This window comes from Argopecten irradians, chromosome 5 (genome assembly GCF_041381155.1).
Source record: "Argopecten irradians isolate NY chromosome 5, Ai_NY, whole genome shotgun sequence".
Lineage (NCBI taxonomy): Eukaryota > Metazoa > Mollusca > Bivalvia > Pectinida > Pectinidae > Argopecten > Argopecten irradians.
In genome coordinates this window covers 21,828,325-21,848,838 of record NC_091138.1, presented here as the reverse complement: position 1 = coordinate 21,848,838, position 20,514 = coordinate 21,828,325, and the positions used below count along the sequence as shown (strand labels likewise).

General features: G+C 34.7%; 1 protein-coding gene across 1 annotated transcript; it reads left to right on the top strand.

Moving 5' to 3' along the window:
* The first annotated feature begins 32 nt into the window (after positions 1–32).
* Positions 33–19,515, top strand: LOC138323214 (AN1-type zinc finger protein 4-like). Its single transcript, XM_069267634.1, has 7 exons — positions 33–428; positions 9,648–9,791; positions 9,987–10,176; positions 11,799–11,940; positions 12,220–13,236; positions 15,622–15,773; positions 16,733–19,515. The coding sequence occupies exons 1-7, from the start codon at positions 326–328 to the stop codon at positions 16,866–16,868; spliced, it is 1,884 nt and encodes a 627-aa protein (XP_069123735.1). The 5' UTR covers positions 33–325; the 3' UTR covers positions 16,869–19,515.
* The last annotated feature ends 999 nt before the right edge of the window (positions 19,516–20,514 follow it).

The window sequence follows — 20,514 nt, the reverse complement described above, 5'->3', positions numbered from 1 at the left end:
CGGGTACTTTTGTGCCCTCAAATTCCTATCGTGAAAATTGGAGCCACCATCTTTGTGTATATTTGTTCAATGGAGTGTTGATGTCATACGAAAGCATTGCAATATCCGTCCAGGAAGGACGTTTATAGCTGACAACTGTGCAGTGAAAATGTACAAGAACTTAATCATCAGCCAAATATGGCGATAACTTAGTGGATTTTGGAAAGTATGCTTTTCTCCGGTCTGGAGAGGCAAGTGATGTCGTTCGAGGCGTTGCAATGAATCCATAAACTTGCAAGGTGATCTGTAGTAAGTCGTCGTCTTGGACGTCGAGGACTATTCCAAGATGGAGCTGTATATTGAAACGCTTACGGGCACTTTCTTCGAGCTGAGAGTATCGCCTTTCGAGACGATCATGTCTGTAAAGGCAAAAATCCAACGGCTCGAAGGTAAGCAATGGCCATAATCACCTGTAGGCCTACCTTCATTTCATAATCAATCACTGGAAATCGGAAAAAAAGCAGAAAAGATGAACATGCAGTCAGATTGTAGGCTTATAGCCAAATCTGATAATATATTACAATGATATAGGCCTAAGGAAAATCGAGAGTACGACTGAACTCTCGACTACACAATATAAACAATATTTGGGTGTATGGGTCATGCTTGACAGAGGGGCATGTGTAGAGAGGACTCCGGGGAGTAATACTATTACTGAGATCCATTTGTATCAATGTGTAATATGTGGAAGGGAGAAATGGTATCTATAACAGGATATCAACTTGAAATTTTACCTATAGAGTGCATGCATGGCCTGGATACAGTCCAGCTAGTACATCTGTTACACAAAGAAAGACAAAGAATATTTGACAGTACTGTCACGTACAATGTACAGTCATTATTTTTCTGTAATTCAATTTCATATTTTTGCCTTTTTCTAGCATGTATATGGCAATGTTTACACCCAAATGAATACTTACCTTGTTTGTAATTTACTTAACAAAATCATAAAAGGAGTGGGTATACGTAGGTGTGGCTTGTGAATGTAAATTGGGTCACTCAGCTGACAGCATGCCATAACCCCTGCTCGATTCGTCAAGAGCGGGCGACACGGCGAGACGGATAAGTCACTCTATTCAAAGAAAAAGTACGAGGGTGGCGCGACCTGCGTACGCCAGATCAGCCGGTTTTGATTCACCGGCTAATATCGGCGCAAGATGGCAGAAGAAAGGTTAGATATTTGTTAACGAAAGTCTCTTTAAGCAAAACTCATTCCGTTCAGACATAAATTCTCCAAACATTATGACTTTCTTGTTGTATTCATTAATGGACAGGAATTGAAACCTCTTTTGATAAACACAGTTATGTAGATATCCATTTATGAAGCAAATACATCGAAATGTGCGATGATGTATAGATTATATGTACCCCAGGTGTTTAGCTCAATAGATATTTTTTTCTCTATATGATGTAATACGTACAGTGTTAGAGCATTTTATAGAACCAAATGCCTGTGCATGTACATTCTATTAGTCTGATTATAATAAAATTTGTAAATCTAATGTATATAGTGTTTTATTCGAAGTATATAAATTTCAATGGCTTCTCTTCAACTGTTTATCAATAACAATAAAAAACAGATTGTTGGGTTTATTCTGAGGTTTTACAATTTCGAAAATAACACATTTTAAAGTTCTAATGAATCGTTTTCGTCAAACATATGTTATTCAGATTGTAACAATATATTTGTAAGAAAATAGATTTACATGTATAGTATTATACCTACATGTACATTGTAAATATTACATAATTCAGAAAGAATGCTGTAACTAAAGTATGTTAATCCCTATGTCTAGACATTGGTAAAAGAATACTACTGGTGACATATAGTAAGAAATAAATGAATAAAATAGTTTACATAAAGTTAAGTACATAACATTGCCACACCAAGGTATCAATTAAAACCCAGTCTATTTAGATAACTCATGCTTTACTAATCGTTGTTCAGTGATCTCTTGAATTTTAGTTAGAACAAATAATCATTTGCGTGGGGCCCATTGCAACAACGTATGGAGCTACAGTGCTTAAGCTTGGAGCAACAAAAAAAAACCTTCCGATATCACGCGACTGTGCGAAAATTAGCGCGAAATAAAATTTGTGGCACCGACAATGTAATTTTGTTGCATTGTCACTCCGGGCATTATCGCACTGTTGCTTCGCGTATTGTCTTGTGATGTGTAATTAAATTCCAAGCTGAAATGCTAGAAAATTATCTGATATTATATCGTATAATACAAATTACAATGTGCATTAAAACCTGAATGCGCAGAGCGTTTTTTGAGGAGCGACAATGCGACATGGCCAAAATAAGCCACCATATATGTTTTCTATTTCATAAGAAAATTCAACACAAAAGATTAATGCAGTATGATGCAATTTCTTATATTTGTTCTTTTGGAATAAAACAGCAAACACGTGTATATTATACAAAGTAGCATGCACGATGAAAAAGAACAAATGAGAAGGGAGGGGTGGGTTGTTCTTCATTTTTCAAAAGGCGAAACAACAAAATGACATCAGCCTGTCACGGTATCCTATTAATATCAAACTCTAATAGTTTATGTAGTTCTTTGCCCGGTAATGAAAAATACGAATATTCTAAATTTTTTATTGGCAATATTGCTATTTTTTCCAAATACACATTATATTATAACTCTACCATTACTATCAGAAAAAAAATCACTCATTCCTTACCAAACAGAGACAACCACGCACATGCGTCGACTATTTAATCGCTTTTAATTTGTCAAATATAAAATTAACATATTTAATGTTTACTATAACATAACATTAACCAAATTAGAATATCATGCTATCTATTAGATCAACTTAGATTAGTCTTTGATTGTGTTTGATGCAAAAATCAAAATGTTACTTAAGCTCTGAAGAAATGTTCGCCATGATGGAATACGCCAGTTATGCTTTTTTTGCCAGATTGCCCGGTCGTCACCCGGTCAGATGACCAGCGTACGCCAGTAGCCGCTTTTCAGAACGAATCGAGCAGGGGTATCGTCTCTTTGACTGAGTCCGTATAGAGCCAAACTGTGGCTGAGTGGTTAAGATGTCCCAACCTATTACCACAAGCTAGCCCTTGATCCACATTAGAGTCATGATTTCGAAACCCATATTGTGTTGGCCAGGTACTGATGCCAGTCAGTGGAATTTTTTGGGGTACTCCAGCTTTCCTCCACCTCTTAACGGGCACATCTGGCTGTCAATACTTCATAGAACATTCAGCCAAAAAAAAGAAAAAAAGCAACAATTATCCAGGTTTTATTCTTGGATGGGCCACCTAAGTTATCATGACATTGACAAGATATTTCCCCGTTATACTAGTGCCCAAAAAATACTCCACAGATGGTGGTTCAAGAGTCCTTGTTGAAAATTCAATTATAATGTAAAATGAGCAGGTTGAATATTGCTTATCCTCATTCTCGATATTCCTGGGGTTGCTATCACTGTTTAAATCCACCCTGGTAAATATTTCACAGCAAAATTTAAGGCAGTTCAGGAGATTCAGAGATTAAAAACTAACCAATCTTAGGCCTGTAGAGACTTTCTTTGATGAATTAAACTTCAAACTCACACAGTAAACCACAGTGTACAATTATTAAATTCTTTTGATGTACATCAAATAACCAAAGTATCTGTCTCATCTTGGTCACACACTCAGACACCGAGCCTTCACTTTTGCAGTGGGTAGAAATAACAGCAGTGATAGTAACCCCTTGAGTATTGAGGATGATTTACCCTGGTATACATATAATTAGTCTGTTGCTCAGCTGTCAAAGTACCAGGTATGCTTGATTTAATATTATACTAGAGTTTTATTATTGCTGTACATGTCTGGCCACGATGATTATATTTTCCATGTTCTTCCTCAATAAAGCCCAGTTCATTATATCTACCCCATAAATGGTAGTTGAGATTCAGGAAATAGTAAAAATAACAAGGGGTAATATTGTAAATCAAAAAGAAATAGTTCCTTTTAAAGAATCCTTCATCCATTCATTCTGTCGAGGACTGTATATGTATCTAATTTGTTTAAGATGTAGGATATATCTACAACTACATTTTGAAAACAATAACATGGTCTATTTTAAGCACATATACATGTAAAGTACTCATACATGCATAGTTTGTGTTTCTTATACAAACCCTGAAATCCTACTACAGACATCGCAAAAGTTGAAGAAAATGGCCGGACATTGGGACCGGCAAGGACTGTGAGTAAGTCGGACCGACCAAGATTTTGCTGGACCGAACATTAATGTAAATTTTTGAAGTAGACATAACTTCCTGCTATTAGTATCCAGACAGCTGTTTTCATGATTATCTTATGCAGTTTACGTTTTGCCATGTTCGGCATAGGTGTAATACTTCAGAGACGCCATTTCTACTGACCTCCGGTACTCAATAATTGCCGGACAGTCGGTCCAGACCAGATTTTAAAATAGGCAGTCCGAATCAAATTTTGCCGGACATGTCCGTTGGACCAGAATATTTCGTAATGTCTGGTACTACTACTTATCAGATCATTTTATTCTTGACTTAGGTTCAAATACAGGTTGTAGTCTAGCAATATGTCAATAATGACAATTGACCTCATTTATTAAAATATTTCGAACTTTAGCCCCAATAATTGATTTGTCAGTGTTGACAGAATCTTAAAATTGGAAACATTATTTCAAATATTTTATTGTTTTTCACAATTTATTCATAATTTGATAATTGGTTAAGGCTTTACTAACTTTAGGTAAAAAGTAACATTCGAAAATAACACAAAAATATATCGTTAACATCTTTAGATATTTTAACTGAATACAATGCAATGATACTCTCTGGTAACTATCTACTAGTATAAAATTAAAAAATGACTTATTTTTAATATACATTGTACATTTTATTACTATTGAAGCGTTCTACATGTTTCAGGGTTTCTTGTCGTATAATTCAATTTTGCTTGTTACGAGCATTTTCATTGGCTTAAAAATTTACTTTATCAGCCCATAAAGGAAAAAATGGCGTCGCCGTTTGTAACGTCGCTTCTGATTGGCTGAGATGACGGCGTAATAATTTCATAGACAAAAGAATCCCAAAATGAATTTTAAATGTTGAAGAGATTATCTTTAGTAAAATGAATTATAAGGATTAATTTGAATAGATTTTTTATGTTATGGAGATATAACACAAAAATCTGAGTGTACTCTCATCATAATTCAATTTTGCTTGTTACGAGCATTTCCATTGGCTTAAGAATTTACTTTATCAGCCCATAAAGTAAAAAATGGCGTCGCCGTTTGTAACGTCGCTTCTGATTGGCTGAGATGACGGCGTAATAATTTCATAGACAAAAGAGTCCCAAAATGAATTTTAAATGTTGAAGAGATTATCTATAGTAAATTGAATTATAAGGATTAATTTGAATAGATTTTTTATGTTATGGAGATATAACACAAAAATCTGAGTGTACTCTCATCATAAACCGCTTCGCGGTTTATTTAGAGTACACTCAGATTTTTGTGTTATATCTCCATAACATAAAAAATCTATTCAATTAATCCTTAAATAAACCGCTTCGCGGTTTATTTAGAGTACACTCAGATTTTTGTGTTATATCTCCATAACATAAAAAATCTATTCAAATTAATCCTTAAATAAACATATATGATCAGTATATTGGGGACAGACAGAAGTAGGTTTCCATCCGATGACTGGATGAAATACCTGGTATTATCATGATCAAAAGTAGAGCTGTCATTTTTTCAAACGATATTGATGTATTGATGATTCTCATCTTCCGATACAATATCGATTCCTATTTTCTAGTGTTGGACCGATTCTCGATTTTAATCGATGATTGATCAATTATGATTTTCCTAAAGACTATCAATTATGAAAGTCAATAATCGATTATTAAAATGGGAGATAAGTTGTGCTGATTTTATACTGTTCTGAACCTTCATTGTGTGTGTATTTGGTGCAAAACCACATTTCAAAATGTCTTAACTAAGACATGTCAGATAAACAATAAATTGAATTAAACAAAAATACTTCTTTGTGCTGTTGGTTCATAGGATATCTTTTTAAAATTCTTCAGAGAAAGTAAAAGATTAAACATATAAATATAGGAGAGTTTTCTGTTAATGGTATCTGAGCTTAAAATTGACAATTAGTAGGTTGTCCTAAACCGATCATTCATCGATTATGATTTTACAGCCGATTCCCAACACTACTATTTTCTGAAATCGATACAATGACCGAAATTTGTCTGCTATTTTAACTAACAAATGATATTGTGTTTTACTAACAGGAGGACCATGTGGTAGATAAGCCTTTGGCTTAAAATGTAAATCCATCCTCAATAAACAAATTTTATTATTATTATTATCATAAGATTTTTTCACAATTACCACAAATTATATATGAAATACTCAGCAAGAGTTCCCGAGACGGTTATGTAATACACAAAACGACTGTTCCGGATTTCATCCTTTTCTCAACAATACCATTGTTTAGATATATATCAATCATTGTTTCGATATATATCGATCATTGTTTCGATATATATCGATCATTGTTTCGATATATATGGATACATCGTGATATTTTCCTTTGGATATATCGATACTTAAAATTTATATCAATGGCAGCTCTAATCAAAAGTGACATATGGCTTTGGATTGTCTTTCAGATTGGAAAGTAAAATATTTTATGTCAAAATCTTTGAGTCATGCCTTCAGCTGATGAAACTGAACATACCTCGTCAACAAGCATATGTTTGATGGGGATTGTTTTTGGGGCTACAATACATGTATCTGGTGGTCTAGTTGATCATCTTACAATATATATAAATTTGTATTGATGCACTGTTAAGTTGTTAACTTGAGATATATTGCTTGACTTACCACATTCGCCGTAATTAGCTATCAGGGCGCTTAAAAAAATGTTACAAAGGAGGCGCTTAATAGGGAACCAAAATGTAAGTTGTGGACGAAAAAACTCTAAAAAGGGAAAAAAGGTCCGCCATATTTAACTTTTACCGTACTCATGGTACATTTATCTCTTACTACAGTAAACATGCATATATATATTGTACATGGCTTTCCTTTGATGCACATTATCAAATGTAAAAGGTAAAAACATTCTTTAATCTATGGGATGAGGGGCGTTTAGATAGGGATTGAATGTATATTTCTAATTTTCATAGCGGCAATGAACAGCAGAAACTATCTACATATCGTATGGAGTGTGTTAGCGCTCCTCAGAAGATATGTAGATAGCTTCTGCTATTCATAGGTGCTATGAAAATTAGACAAATACATTCAATCCATATATTTACATTAGAATAATTTATGAAAATGAAAATTATTGAAAGGTTATTATATTATATTTAAAGTTATGACACCCATATACGACGAAATGAGTTTAATGGAACAGCTGGATGACAAAAGTCGTTCCACAAAGTCGCCTTTTCAAGCTTCTGCCTTTTGGTTGACTTTTTTTTTGCAAATGACAAACGATAAACAAGAAATATAGATAAAAATAAGATTTGATTGACTTATTATAATAAACCTTAGTTGATTCTATATCAAGAAACAACAAATTAAAAATACATTAAAATATTGTGGGGGGCTATTTTTTTTATTGATATGAAACTGGCGTGATGTTTGAAATCAGCTGATCGATGCATGAGAATTCATCGTAATTTCATAAGCAAATGTTTGTTTTCGTTAGTTGGTTGATTCATATATTGACGAAACACTCATAATGTAAATATGTAATTTAAACCGCTTCTCATAAAGGGATGAGGGGCACTTATTTGGGAAGGGGTGCTACTGGATATCAAAACGGTCTCATGATGACTACAATTTTGTTTTGATTTTTATTTACATATTTTGTTTTGAACTACCTATATGCTAGCTTCCATAAATAATTTGTATTTACAAATTGAAATGTCATATATACTGGCAATTTAAGTCACTAGTCCAGGCTTTTATTTGGGTGAAAATTTTACAACCATCTGTCTGTAGGTTGCGATTGACAATTCACTAGTGCCTAGCCTAAGGTGTGTGGCTAGTGGATTTTCATGATTTTGTATACATGTAAAAGATAAAAAGATATTTCTGATAGTCGAAGCTTGTGAACGTTGAATGCTGTAACACACCATATCAAAAAACCAACGGTTTTGCATGATTAGATATCACTGGCCTCTGATTGGTCTAAATAAAAGGTCAAAAGATCACATCTGACCACTTTAAGTCTTTCCTAGACCTTTACTGTGGTGATTATGTATTTTAAGCCTGTTCTATAATGTTTAAAGTCCAATGTCTGCGTTGATTCCTACCGCTAGTCTTCTATAATCACCTGTTATACGCCGTTATTGAATTTCCATTAGAACCCCAGTAGACTGTGTAAATTTCACTGGCAGAATTGGCATAGTCCCAAACATGACTGACTCAAAAGAATCGGTGATTGTTCCAGATCTATATACTATAAACTGGTCAATACCTGAGCATGGTGTGTGAGAGATCTGGTCAGGATCAATACTCAGCTTGTAATTGTATTATGGTTAGGTGGGGAATTTAATCCAAGGTTGTGTTTAAATGGAAGCGTAAAAAATATGTGTATACAGCTTAGAGTGATCTGTATTTGTGGGTCTGTAGTAAGTAGATAGCATAATTGATATGTATCAGGAAAACATGTAGGGGATATTTTCAGAATTTGTGTTATGATTTAACTGTCCATTTAAAGATTTAGGCTTTGAATTCTGAAAAGCTAATGCAGGAGGTCGAAATTTGTAATACGCCAGAAAAATTTGGAAGCACGATGTTTTTTTAAAAGGCAAAAAGCAGTTGTGCATGTTCTGTTCACATATTTTAAATAAAGTAATAAATTGCTCAACACTTAGTTTAGTGAATGAGTATCAATCCCTGAGGGCGACTATTGAAGGTTACCCCCATTTGTTATTAGTAAGTGGTTATAACCCTTGTTTGTGGTTAGTGAAGGTCAAACCTGTTTGTGGTTAGTGAAGGTCAAACCTATTTGTAGTTAGCGAATGTTTCTCTATTTTATTAATACATTATAATTGGCCCTATTTGTATGAAGTGAAGGATATTTCCAGTTTATCAGCAGTGATCTTTCTGACATTTGAATGAATTTGTACTTTTTTATTGGCAATTGTCAGTGGGTTGTTTCTCCTACTTGTAATCATTTAGTTGTCTCCCTTTATCGCTGATGCAATCAGTTCAGCTGAATCCATAAGAAACTCATCTGAATCAGATTAATAGTCAATAAAAGATGTACATAAATTAAATAAGGAACTTAACTAATATCCCAATTATAAACACCAGGTTTACACTGCAGTGCACCATAAATGACATCCTTCTGTATACTTTGATTGGATTTTGAAGAAAAAGAAAAAAATAGTAGAGTGCTTTTCATTTTCTGTTTGTAAAAAGGATATGGGGACAGCATAAACACAAGCCCTGATACACTGAATACTGATCTCTCGATTTTTTATGTAATTCGTGAAGCATGATCATTGAGTAGTCTCCCTTGATAGATTGGTTGTGTCTCGCCTAATTATATTTACTTTTCATTGACAGGAATCCCAATAGCACAGCAGCATCTCATCTGGCAGTCCACTGAATTGGAAGATGAATACAGTCTACATGACTACAGCATCCATGACGGTGCCACGCTGAAGCTAGTACTGGCCATGAGGGGCGGACCTATTAATACTCGCAGGAGTAAGTCACATCATCTCAGCTTTTGTAATTAGAAAACAAGTAAAAACAACATCAATAAAATATTGGTGTTCTGTGAATGCTAAGTTGATTTATTGTTTAAGTTTTTGGAGTTTTAGTCGTGGAAGCTGTACACCAGTCTGAGTGAATTTCACCCATCCTTCCTCTGGGTAAAGTTAGAAACTATATGTATTTCAGTTCCTATGGAGGATCCAACACTCAGGGAAATGGCTGAGTATGTAGAAGCCAACCGCGACGAGATCTGGGAGAAAGTTCCAGGAAATCGTCAGGTGACCCTGCTCGTGTTTCGTGAGGGTGACCAGCTCAACTTCTTCCGCGTTGTAGACCGAGGCGACGGGACTCTCACCCCGTTGTCGGAGTCTCTGAGGTGGGTATGAAGGACTGCCTACAAGGAAAAGCCTTAGCTGTAAATTAAATATATACAGGAGAGTGTAGGGAGAGAGGTGTTTATATAAAGTCATTCCCCTGATGTACTGCTCTGATTTTTAAGGATCTTGTCCAGCGTTCGAAATTAACGCCTGTCCATCTGCCTGTGACCGGCAACTTTATAGTAGGGCAAACATTTTTTGCCATGCAACTGGTCCTTTGACCGACAACTTTTTTGGCCCAGTTCTGATAGAGTACTAAAGATATACAAAACAATAATAGCAGTAGCATTATAGAAAGATTGAAGATCAAATTCTACCAAACAGATTTTCGTAATATGCTAGTTTACAGTCAACTTTGTGTCTGCAGTGTACTTGTAAGTGAATATCATGGTATAGAGATCACGTGCACTTGATCACTCTGAGATGATAATGATGAGGGATTATTTATTGGCCTAATTACTCCCTCAGTCAAGTTCAGGTTTACACACACTGATAAATCTGATTACATGCAATCCTGTCATCATGTTTTATACAGGTGTGACCTGGAACCAGCCATTCTTATCACTATCATTTCATTGTTTCCCTATTGAGTTACAGTGTTAGAGATATACATTACCATATTACATATTCATCTGCCTGAAGGGCAAGTGACCTTACACCATATGTCCAACTGGCATCAACTGCCAAGATGTAGAGGAGGCTGAAGTTCACTTGATATTGGCTATTATACTGAAGGGCTACTAAGTTTTAACCTTATTTTAATTTCAAGGAGAAAATATAAGCAAATTAAAATCACTCCTCAATATTACTAATAAACCAGTGATCTGGCATTGTGTTTGTATTATGGTAAAAGAAATAGTTTTTATTTGTTTTCATATTAAATCCAACTCTCTGATTGGCAGATTATTTTTCTTCATACACTATGAAGAAAAAATCTGAGAATGGTGCGAAAATCTGACTTAATAATGACGTCACAATAGAGACGCCAATATTGCATATTGATTATAAAAAGATCATCCATTAGAAAATTAATGGAACCGTACGTTTAAATGTATTTCTTGTTATCAAGTAGTCTGAAAAATTATATAAGCATTGATGTAACATTTTTAACTTCATTGGGTTATGTATGAAATAAGTTTTGTTTGCAAACTTTTGTGAGAATCCGCTACACGGATTCAAACAGTTTGCAAACAAAAATTCTTTCGTGCTCCTATGAAGTTGAAAAAAAGTAACATCAATGCTTAAATAGAAATAATTGAATGATCTTTACAGTCAATCACTAAATGACCTTTATGGTCCCAAGAATCTTGAAATAAGCCAAATGGATAAACAGATGACATTTAACTTTTAAACATCTTTGTATGATATTGAATTTCCTTTCATGGTCAAAAAGATTTCACAAAATTTTAGTTTTAATACGAAGTTCCCAGTTGTCTAGTCAGTGACCAATGCATCTTGTTAATGTACACTCCATGTGATTTAATTTACCAAGGTCACAGAGGTTAAAATGACTTCTCAATTTTAATACCAAGTTCCCAGTAAGCAGGTCAATGATACACCTTGTTGATATGCTCCATTTACTGAGTGGTGTAATTTCATTTGTATATGTTTCATACCACAGCGGTGCCTCTATGTACAATTTCAACGATGAGGAGGAAGAGGATGATGTGCCACCAAAGGAAAAACTTGAAGAAAATGAACAACTGAAGGAAAAGATGAAACAGCTGCGTGGCAAAATGGAAAAACTTACATTAACAAAAAAGGTACAGAACTCAAAACAGAGATGTGCAATATATAATTCAGCTAAACAATCAGATATTTTATGTAATCATGGAAAATCATATTAACATTGGTGAAAAATTCAGATTACAGTTGTCTATTAAAATAAAACATTAAATACCAGGTAATTTATCAAAACCATTCTGACACTTGTTCTAAGTTTTCTGTAGTTTTGCATTTTCAACGCACCATGAAAGATGTTTCATTTAAGAATGTATATATCTCAAACTTTCTTCAAAAGAATTTGATTTCTATATTTACAGCCAAGAAAGAAACCTCATCCTCCGACAACTGGCCATGGTAGTGGTCGAGGGGCCACTCGTTATCGACAGCTTCCAAGTTCTGGAAGAAACCTACCTGTAGGTCATCACCTCAACAGAAAGTCGTGCCTTCCCCCAGTAGGACACACATTAGCCTCACCCTTCTCCCCGGAGGAACGTCTCAGCCTCACCTCAATGTGCGGCAAGGATAGCTTAGCTTCCATCAAGTCGTCTGACAATGATACACCTTCTGTGGATCTCGGTGGTGCTAACTCAAAGTCACCCCATAGTATGAGACACTTAGAAAGTGCTGAGGGGGCCACAAAACAGAGTCGCACTTTAGAAAGTGTGAAAGAGGACACAGGTACAAACAGTGAACATAACACTGCAAGGAAAGCTAAAGTAGACTCACCTGAAGCAGCTAAGTTGGATGATGATCGATCACATTCTTCTACAAAAGAAAGTAGTTCAAAACTATCAAACCTAGCCACCTCTAGTTCCATATCCCATGAAAGTCAAAAGTTGGATTACTTATCAGCTGAGGCTAAGGAAATTATACAAGAGTCTCGCCCTATCACAAGTAGCAAAATGAAGGACCTTACATTAGAAAATTTCAAGGATAGCCTTAGACCACCAACCTCATCTAAAAACAAACAGAAATTGAAAAGCAGTGATCTCACTATAGAAAGTCTTAAGGAAGTGCTAGGTAGACCAACTACGTCCTCAAGGGATTTGACACTCGAGAGTTTACAAGAGACGTTTGGTCGACCAACTACATCATCTAGGTACAAGGGACTGGAGCGGCGTAAAGAAATAACATTAGAAAGTTTGAGCACAAGTGAGGCGCGTGCCATGTCTGGACTTTTAAGACAAGCATCGCTAGAAAAGATTGGATCGTCCCGTATAGGAAATATTGGTAACTTTGTACCTAGTGGTAATAAATCTCGTCTGTCTAATTATGCGTTCGGAAGTCCTGCTTTACCGGACGGAAGAATGACGACACCAGAGGGCAGACTTGTGGTAAGTTCATGGCATTAATTTACAGGAGACCTCAGGTCAATAATGCATTTAAACTAAATTTGACACAAGGTTTGCGTACTAACTATATCAACTTGATACTTCATATTTTGATCCCACTGGTCTCGGTGTATACCAGACTAATATCAATGCTCTGTTCTTTATAGCGAGCCTCAACATATATAGAGTAGTAAACAAAGTTATTTACACTACCATAATGGGTTGAACATGTCAAAGAATTTCACACGGCTGTGACAGTTGAGATCTCCTCCCATTTTGTCTTATCTATGATGCAGATACTCACCCCATAATTCTGTAGTCAAACCTGCCTTAGTGACCACCTCTATATTAAATGGTCAGTTTCAACGCAATTGGCCCTGTACCTCTGTATCAAGACCACTTGATTATAGGTCATTTTTCTTGGTTCCATGGATTGTCTTTATAGACAGGTTTGACTATATCATTATTGAATCTGAAATAATTAAGTTGAAGTTTTTATCTGCATCCCCCTCCTCCCAAGGAACACATTTTCTTGATTAAACTGGATCGTACTTTAGACAATCATTATCACCCTACAACTACTGGGTACATGTATACACAATTGCTGTCGATGGCATCAAAAGATAAAAACACTTAGTAGGTTACAAATTGCTACTATGTCCTAGCCTTTTCCCTATGAACTTAGGGTAGATATGATAGAAACAAATATAAACAGGCGAGTTTTCCATTTGTATTGCCTAACCCTATATCAGAACCATATAGTCCTTTTGAAATATCAAGACGAGTGTTTTGAGATCCCAGAATGGCATTGGTAAAGTATGATTTCTGGTTGATTGTCACATCTGGTAGTTGTGACATTATGTTTTGATGTGACTTTTGTGATGTCATAATCACTGGAAGGTGGGATTAATCGACAGCGAATCATACTTTACTCAAGTTGATTTCGGATCTTGAAACCCCTTGCCTGTATTGAGATACCAAACCTGTACAACATTGCTGAGCATGTTGATTAGTCTATGTGAGCAGGGCAATCAATGTCCTATTTGCTGATTCATCCAGGTGAGGGGTTCTGGCTTTCTTGTTTCAAGAAGTTTATAAAGTAAAGATTTCCTCAGTACTATAGGAATATGAATGTATCCATTGGACTCCTATTGACTCGCTCCATTCTGAAATCCTGTTATTATAATATAAAGCTTAAATCAGCTGTTATTGTACAATTATTACTAGGTATAAATATGGAGATTTTTTGTGATCAGTATACTGAAATTGTTTTATTTTTTTGATTTGGTTAAATTAAAAGTAATTAAATGGAAAGAATCTATCGAACAACAAGTTCCTTGTGAATTTTACAATTGTACATTATATTGTATTCAAACATAAAAAGTCAACACTGCAATAAGTCACATTTGTATCGCTATATTCGTATACATTTATTATACTGTATATGTAATTGTAATGTCTACAGCTTGAGCTATAGAGATATGCCTGTATTTGTGGTTAGGTTTTGTAAATCACACCACTGGACCCACCTGTCCTGTCATGGTTCAGCGGTGCTGTTCCATATTTTTCCACTAGGTGATATATCAATTTTTGGAACCATTCCAGTTTAGCTTCAGCTGGAGACGTGACATTGCAGTAAAGAGATTGAACAGATCTATAGAGTCAATAAGTAGATCAGATCTCTGATACTGATAAGTCTGTAGATTGGTAGGCTAACTAGTAATACACTATATATAATAGGACCCTTAAACCAAGACTTTGTCACTCCACAAAAGTCTTCATAATAGCTTTTCTCAATCTACCAAAGCAGATCAGAAGTAAACAAAAACATTATAAAATCTCACCATGTCTTACAGACCTTGTGTTATCTTGTGGGAAGGTATCAATTGTAACGTCATTACTTTGTGAGCAAATATGTTGTTATTTTCATTGAAAAATATGACGTAACACTAACAAAAACATGATGTAATAATCAATTACATAACAGCAAAAAACAGTAATGCAAACACATAAAATTTTGCCAACAGTTACCATTTGCAATGGAGCTCTGAAGGCAGAAGTTTGATTATTAGCAGATACCAAGGGCCATCATCAGAAGCCTACAAAATATTCTGTTATGGCATTCCTGTGGGTTTTCTTAATATGTAAGATAGCATATATATAGAACAGAAATGTATGCAATTTTCTCATATGAATGTCCTTGACCTATTTTCAAGGTGACCATTTTTTCCCACTGGAACTGGAAAACTCCTTACACTTTCATTCATCATGCATGGTTATAATAAGTTGATATGATAACTTACATTCACAATAATTTGAAAATTAAACTAATATTAATATATCAGTGTCTCATTAAGAGTTTCTAACATTGGTACTTTTTTTTGCCAGTCTGCCAGATTACAGCGAGTGACCAATAGTCGGGACGGTCGCCTTCTGTCTCCCTCACATCGCCTTCCTCCAGTCAAACCAAAGAAGAAGGTCACTAAACGTTGTTTTGTGTGTGGTAAAAAAACAGGGCTCGCCACCAGCTACATCTGTAGGTGAGTACAGGATAGGGTCTGGGGTATAACATGTAGCTATATGTAGTCTGTTAAGGGTTTTAAGTACAGGATAGAGTCTGGGGCATAACATGTAGCTATATGTAGTCTGTTAAGGGTTTTAAGTACAGGATAGAGTCTGGGGCATAACATGTAGCTATATGTAGTCTGTTAAGAGTTTTAAGTACAGGATAGAGTCTTGGGCATAACATGTAGCTTTATGTAGTCTGTTAACTTAAGGGTTTTAAAAACGGGATAGAGTCTGGGGCATAACATGTAGCTATATGTAGTCTGTTAAGGGTTTTAAGTACAGGATAGAGTCTGGGGCATAACATGTAGCTATATGTAGTCTGTTAAGGGTTTTAAATGTCTACCTAGACAATTGATGTCAGCAAAGACTGTTGTGAGTACCAGTTTTGCAGGCCAACTTGATGGGAAGATGTACTGATAGTATCTAGTTGCTATAATCCCTGAAAAAAAAGTATTTTTTAGCTTTTAATACTTATTGATAGTTTTAGCTATCTGTAATGCATCATTCATATATAGAAGCTTTAATTGAAAGCAAATTGCTACTGATAAATTTGTGAGATCATTGTTGGTTCTATTGTTCTGTGTTCCATATACACATGTAGCAGCCTATTGTTTGAGGCTATTGTCAGGTACTCACATTAGTAGAAATAATTATATACTATATACAACAGCATTGTTTTACCTAATTCACACAGTCAATTTGTTAATCAGTTATTGAACTTCCTGAATTATTTCTCACTTTAAATTCTTAGCTTATAACTGTCCGAACTTCTGTAACTCATTCATCTCTAAAATTTCATAATAGACTGTTTCAGCTTTTTTTTTTTTTTTTTTAAAGAAGAGTTCAAATGTGTCCTTAGGGGTAAATGTGTTAAAAAATATATTGTAGCCGTCTTAGCTCTTTTCTAAACAATTTTCTTGTTTACCTTCAGATGTGGAAACAACTTCTGTGCTACTCACCGGTATGCAGAGTCTCATGAGTGTACGTTTGACTACAAGACCGAGGGACGGAAGTTACTGGAGCAGAGTAACCCTGTGGTAAACGCGCCAAAGCTTCCGAAGATATAAAACTCTCAGGATTAATGTTGACTTCTGTCCTCCTCCTCAGGCACACTGTTATCACAACTTCTGGCACCGTGTTATATCTAACAGACATCTCTTGTGTTCATTAGATGCAGTTAGTATAGAGAATAAACCAAACGCCATTATAAATGGTACCAACACTACCACCATCACTGTTAAAATCTTCTGAAGAAAGGCGGGACTTTTCCATTGTATCAGTTTTGTATGGATTTACGTTAACACTCATATTACTTGAGTTCCTTGATCAGAAAAGAAAACTGGAAAATCTTAGTGAAGTGAAGTGATGGAACTTTTTCTGTTGTGTTCTAGCTAACAGTGTTTCCATGGTTGGATAGTTTTGGAATGTTCTAGAGATAATTGTGATACGCTTACTTTATCAGTCTTTCATGTTTTCCCAATATTAGAAAGGGGATTGTAATGTATGTTTCATTATTTTGCTATTTTGATATGAATGTTTCATTCTCTCTTTTTTTTTTTTTTTTTTTAAGCATTTTTATATACCTGACTGCGGTAATTATTTTCTGCCTGACGCAGAGATGCTATGTTTTCAGTAAAATATCCATGTCTGGTAGTATTAGTGGTTTCAAGTTGGAAATTTCGTTGAATGAAATAGATTGTTCAAAATCAGAAAATTTGTTTGAGGATTTGGGTGATATTTTCTCATAATTTTATGGAAAATGGAAGTGAAACCATGGGTTAAGTTTTGTTTTTGTTTTATTCAAGTGAAAAAAAGTGCTTTTTATTATTGGTGTCCATTTTAATACCCATATCTAAACTTACGTTTAGCTTGTATGCTGTAACTTTGAATTTTATTAAATTTTAGATGTGAAGACACAAAGGTCTAGTTCATTTGTGATAAAGAGATTATGAATACACCGATACACAGATTAGTTTGTTGTAAGGAAATGTCATGAAGATGTTTTTACGAAGAAGCTGAAATTAATTTTTTTAATTAGTTCTCTTGGTTGTATTCTTGGTTAGGAAATTTGTTAAATCTAATCAAAATAAGGCATGAAAACAGAATATAGCTGTTTTGTTTGTTATTTTGTTTTGTTTTATATGATGGATATGTGGCTTAATTTTGATATATATAAAGCCTTTATTCAAACGACCTGTATTTTGTCTCATCTGTATACTTGTGGCTGTATATAGGAGAGGAGGATCTCTATAAGTCTATATACCATCTATATTTGTAGTGCTCAGCCTAGCTCGTCAGTAAGCCTAACCTATTAACTCATCAAAGCAAAATTAGACAAAATAATAGCCAAGTAAGTCTGTGGACCAAAATTCTACTTTAATAAGATATTCTTTTGTTTTAACAAAATTAATTTTGATGTTGTATTGCACCATCAACAAGTGACACTTGTATAAAGAAGAAATAAGTTTGTGTACCATTACAATAACTATATTGTTACCTAATTCTTTAGAATCTGATGTCCCAGAGCTTGATAGCTTTATTTAAATTTGGGAGCACTATTTCAAAATAACCTTTGACTTTAAATAATAGTTCAAAGATAATTTCAGCATTTTAATTTTTTAACAAACAATAAGTGGGAAAAAACCTCCCAAATTGCTGTTGATTTATTATTTGTTTTGAATGTAATCTTTCGTAAACTAGGTATATTCTCTTCCTCAATATCTGCTATATACATGTAGTTACATGTAACAGTAAGAAGTCATTCCATTTAAATTCTAAGGCTGATGTTTATGTTTTTATCTGCCTAATCCAAAGGACCAGTATGATATTAGGATACGACGGTGCAGCTTCCGTAGTCTGTCAACAAATTACTGTGCCTTTGTGAATTTTCTAGTAAATTGATTAATCTTTCTAAACATTTTAATTTTGTTTAGAACTAGATCTAAATATCTTTTAAATGAAAGTTTTAACTGCAGTGTATATGTTATAAATTCAAAAATGTAATGATAAAGTGTATCGCTGCTATTACTTGGATATCCTTGTGAGTGAATGGGGACCTTTGAGCTTCGTGTTTTAAGTTGAAAATTTATAAAATCATGATGAATGGTAGATGCATTTCAGTTCTAAGAAATGTGGGATGTTTTAAACTATATACTCATAATTACCTTCAATATATGCATATATTGTCGATATAGTACCTATGCTTGCTTGTTATTTTAAGCAGTGCCAAAGATAATTTGTTTCCTTTGATCTGTTCGCTGGATATCATTTAATATTAAATCATACAAAACTTGCAACAAATTTACTGGAAGTCAGTTAAGATCGTGATTAAAAGAGAAATACTATTAATGGAGAAATTACTGAATGTCACGCTATGGCTATGTTTGATGCGTTACAGTGTGTTGTGACTCGAGATCTCTGTTGGTCGTTATCTGGAGCTGTTTTGTGCCTAATACTAATAGCAACTACGTACAATGTATGTTATGATTGAAGAAATCATGAAACAAAAACAGGAGAAGTATTTTTTGTTGTCTGTTATTTAGTGACTGTTAGAGAATGTTAGCTATAACATATTTTTAATTCGTCTCCTCAAGGGGAGATAACTCTCCTAGTTTAACTCCTTTATTTACTTGTTTATGTAAGGTGTATACTCTGTATACATTGGGTGTAACTTGTGATCAGAAAATTGAGTGTGAATAAACAAGTTGACTATGATTTTGTTTTGTTATTATCAGAACCGAATTAGGTCATCCTCAATACTCCAGGAGTTACTATCACATTATATTCACCCATGGAATGTTTTATAACAAAACACAAGTCAGCCCAGGACAAAAAAATCTGACCAATCACAGGCCTGCAGAGACTGTCTTTGAAAATGACAGAGACAGCCTACCTAACTTCAGAGTCACACAGTCAACCAGAGTTTACCTTTATTTACCTGCCTCATCTGGTGTCACCCACAGTTTTGATATGAAATATTCCATGGGTGGATATAACGACAGTAATAGTAATCCCTGTTATATTGAGGATTAAAACCCTGTATAACAATTCGTAGAACAGTATCATGTGCAAGTTTCCAAATAAGGGGAGATAATTTAACTGGAGTTCATATCAATAACGGAATAACCAATTTAGAAGTTGCTTGTCTTTTGTTATTATATTGCCATATCTTTAAGTAAAGACTAACTGAGCCAAGGGAGATAACGCTGATAGATCAGTATACAAAAGCAAGATTTTGACATTGTTGTCCAGGTACAAGATTATTGGCTTTCGAAACTGGACATTGCCCTCCTCTTCCTTTCTCCAGAAAACCACAGTAAACTGCAGTGAACTTCGTTTAAGTCCAATCTGAGAAGCAGCGTTACAGAAACATTGTACATGCTCCAAATTTACAGAATACCAGCACTTTCCGAAAAAAGGAAGTGTTATACATACAAAACGGAGAAAAAGGTCAACGGGACATTGATAATGATACCTAGTAAAGAGTATTAATTTGGAGAAAGGATCTAATGTTAACCATATTTTGACAGTACATTATATGCATGCTCTAGTAGGGTTTAAAGTGAGACATTTCTACCTGACCGCATCCTAAATGTCAGTAGTTTTAATGAACAAATTGTGGACAAGGCGGAGAAACAGTGCATTTCTTGACATATGAACAGGAAATGTAGGTCATCAAATGTATTAGATATGGCGTTTCAGGACGGATCAACA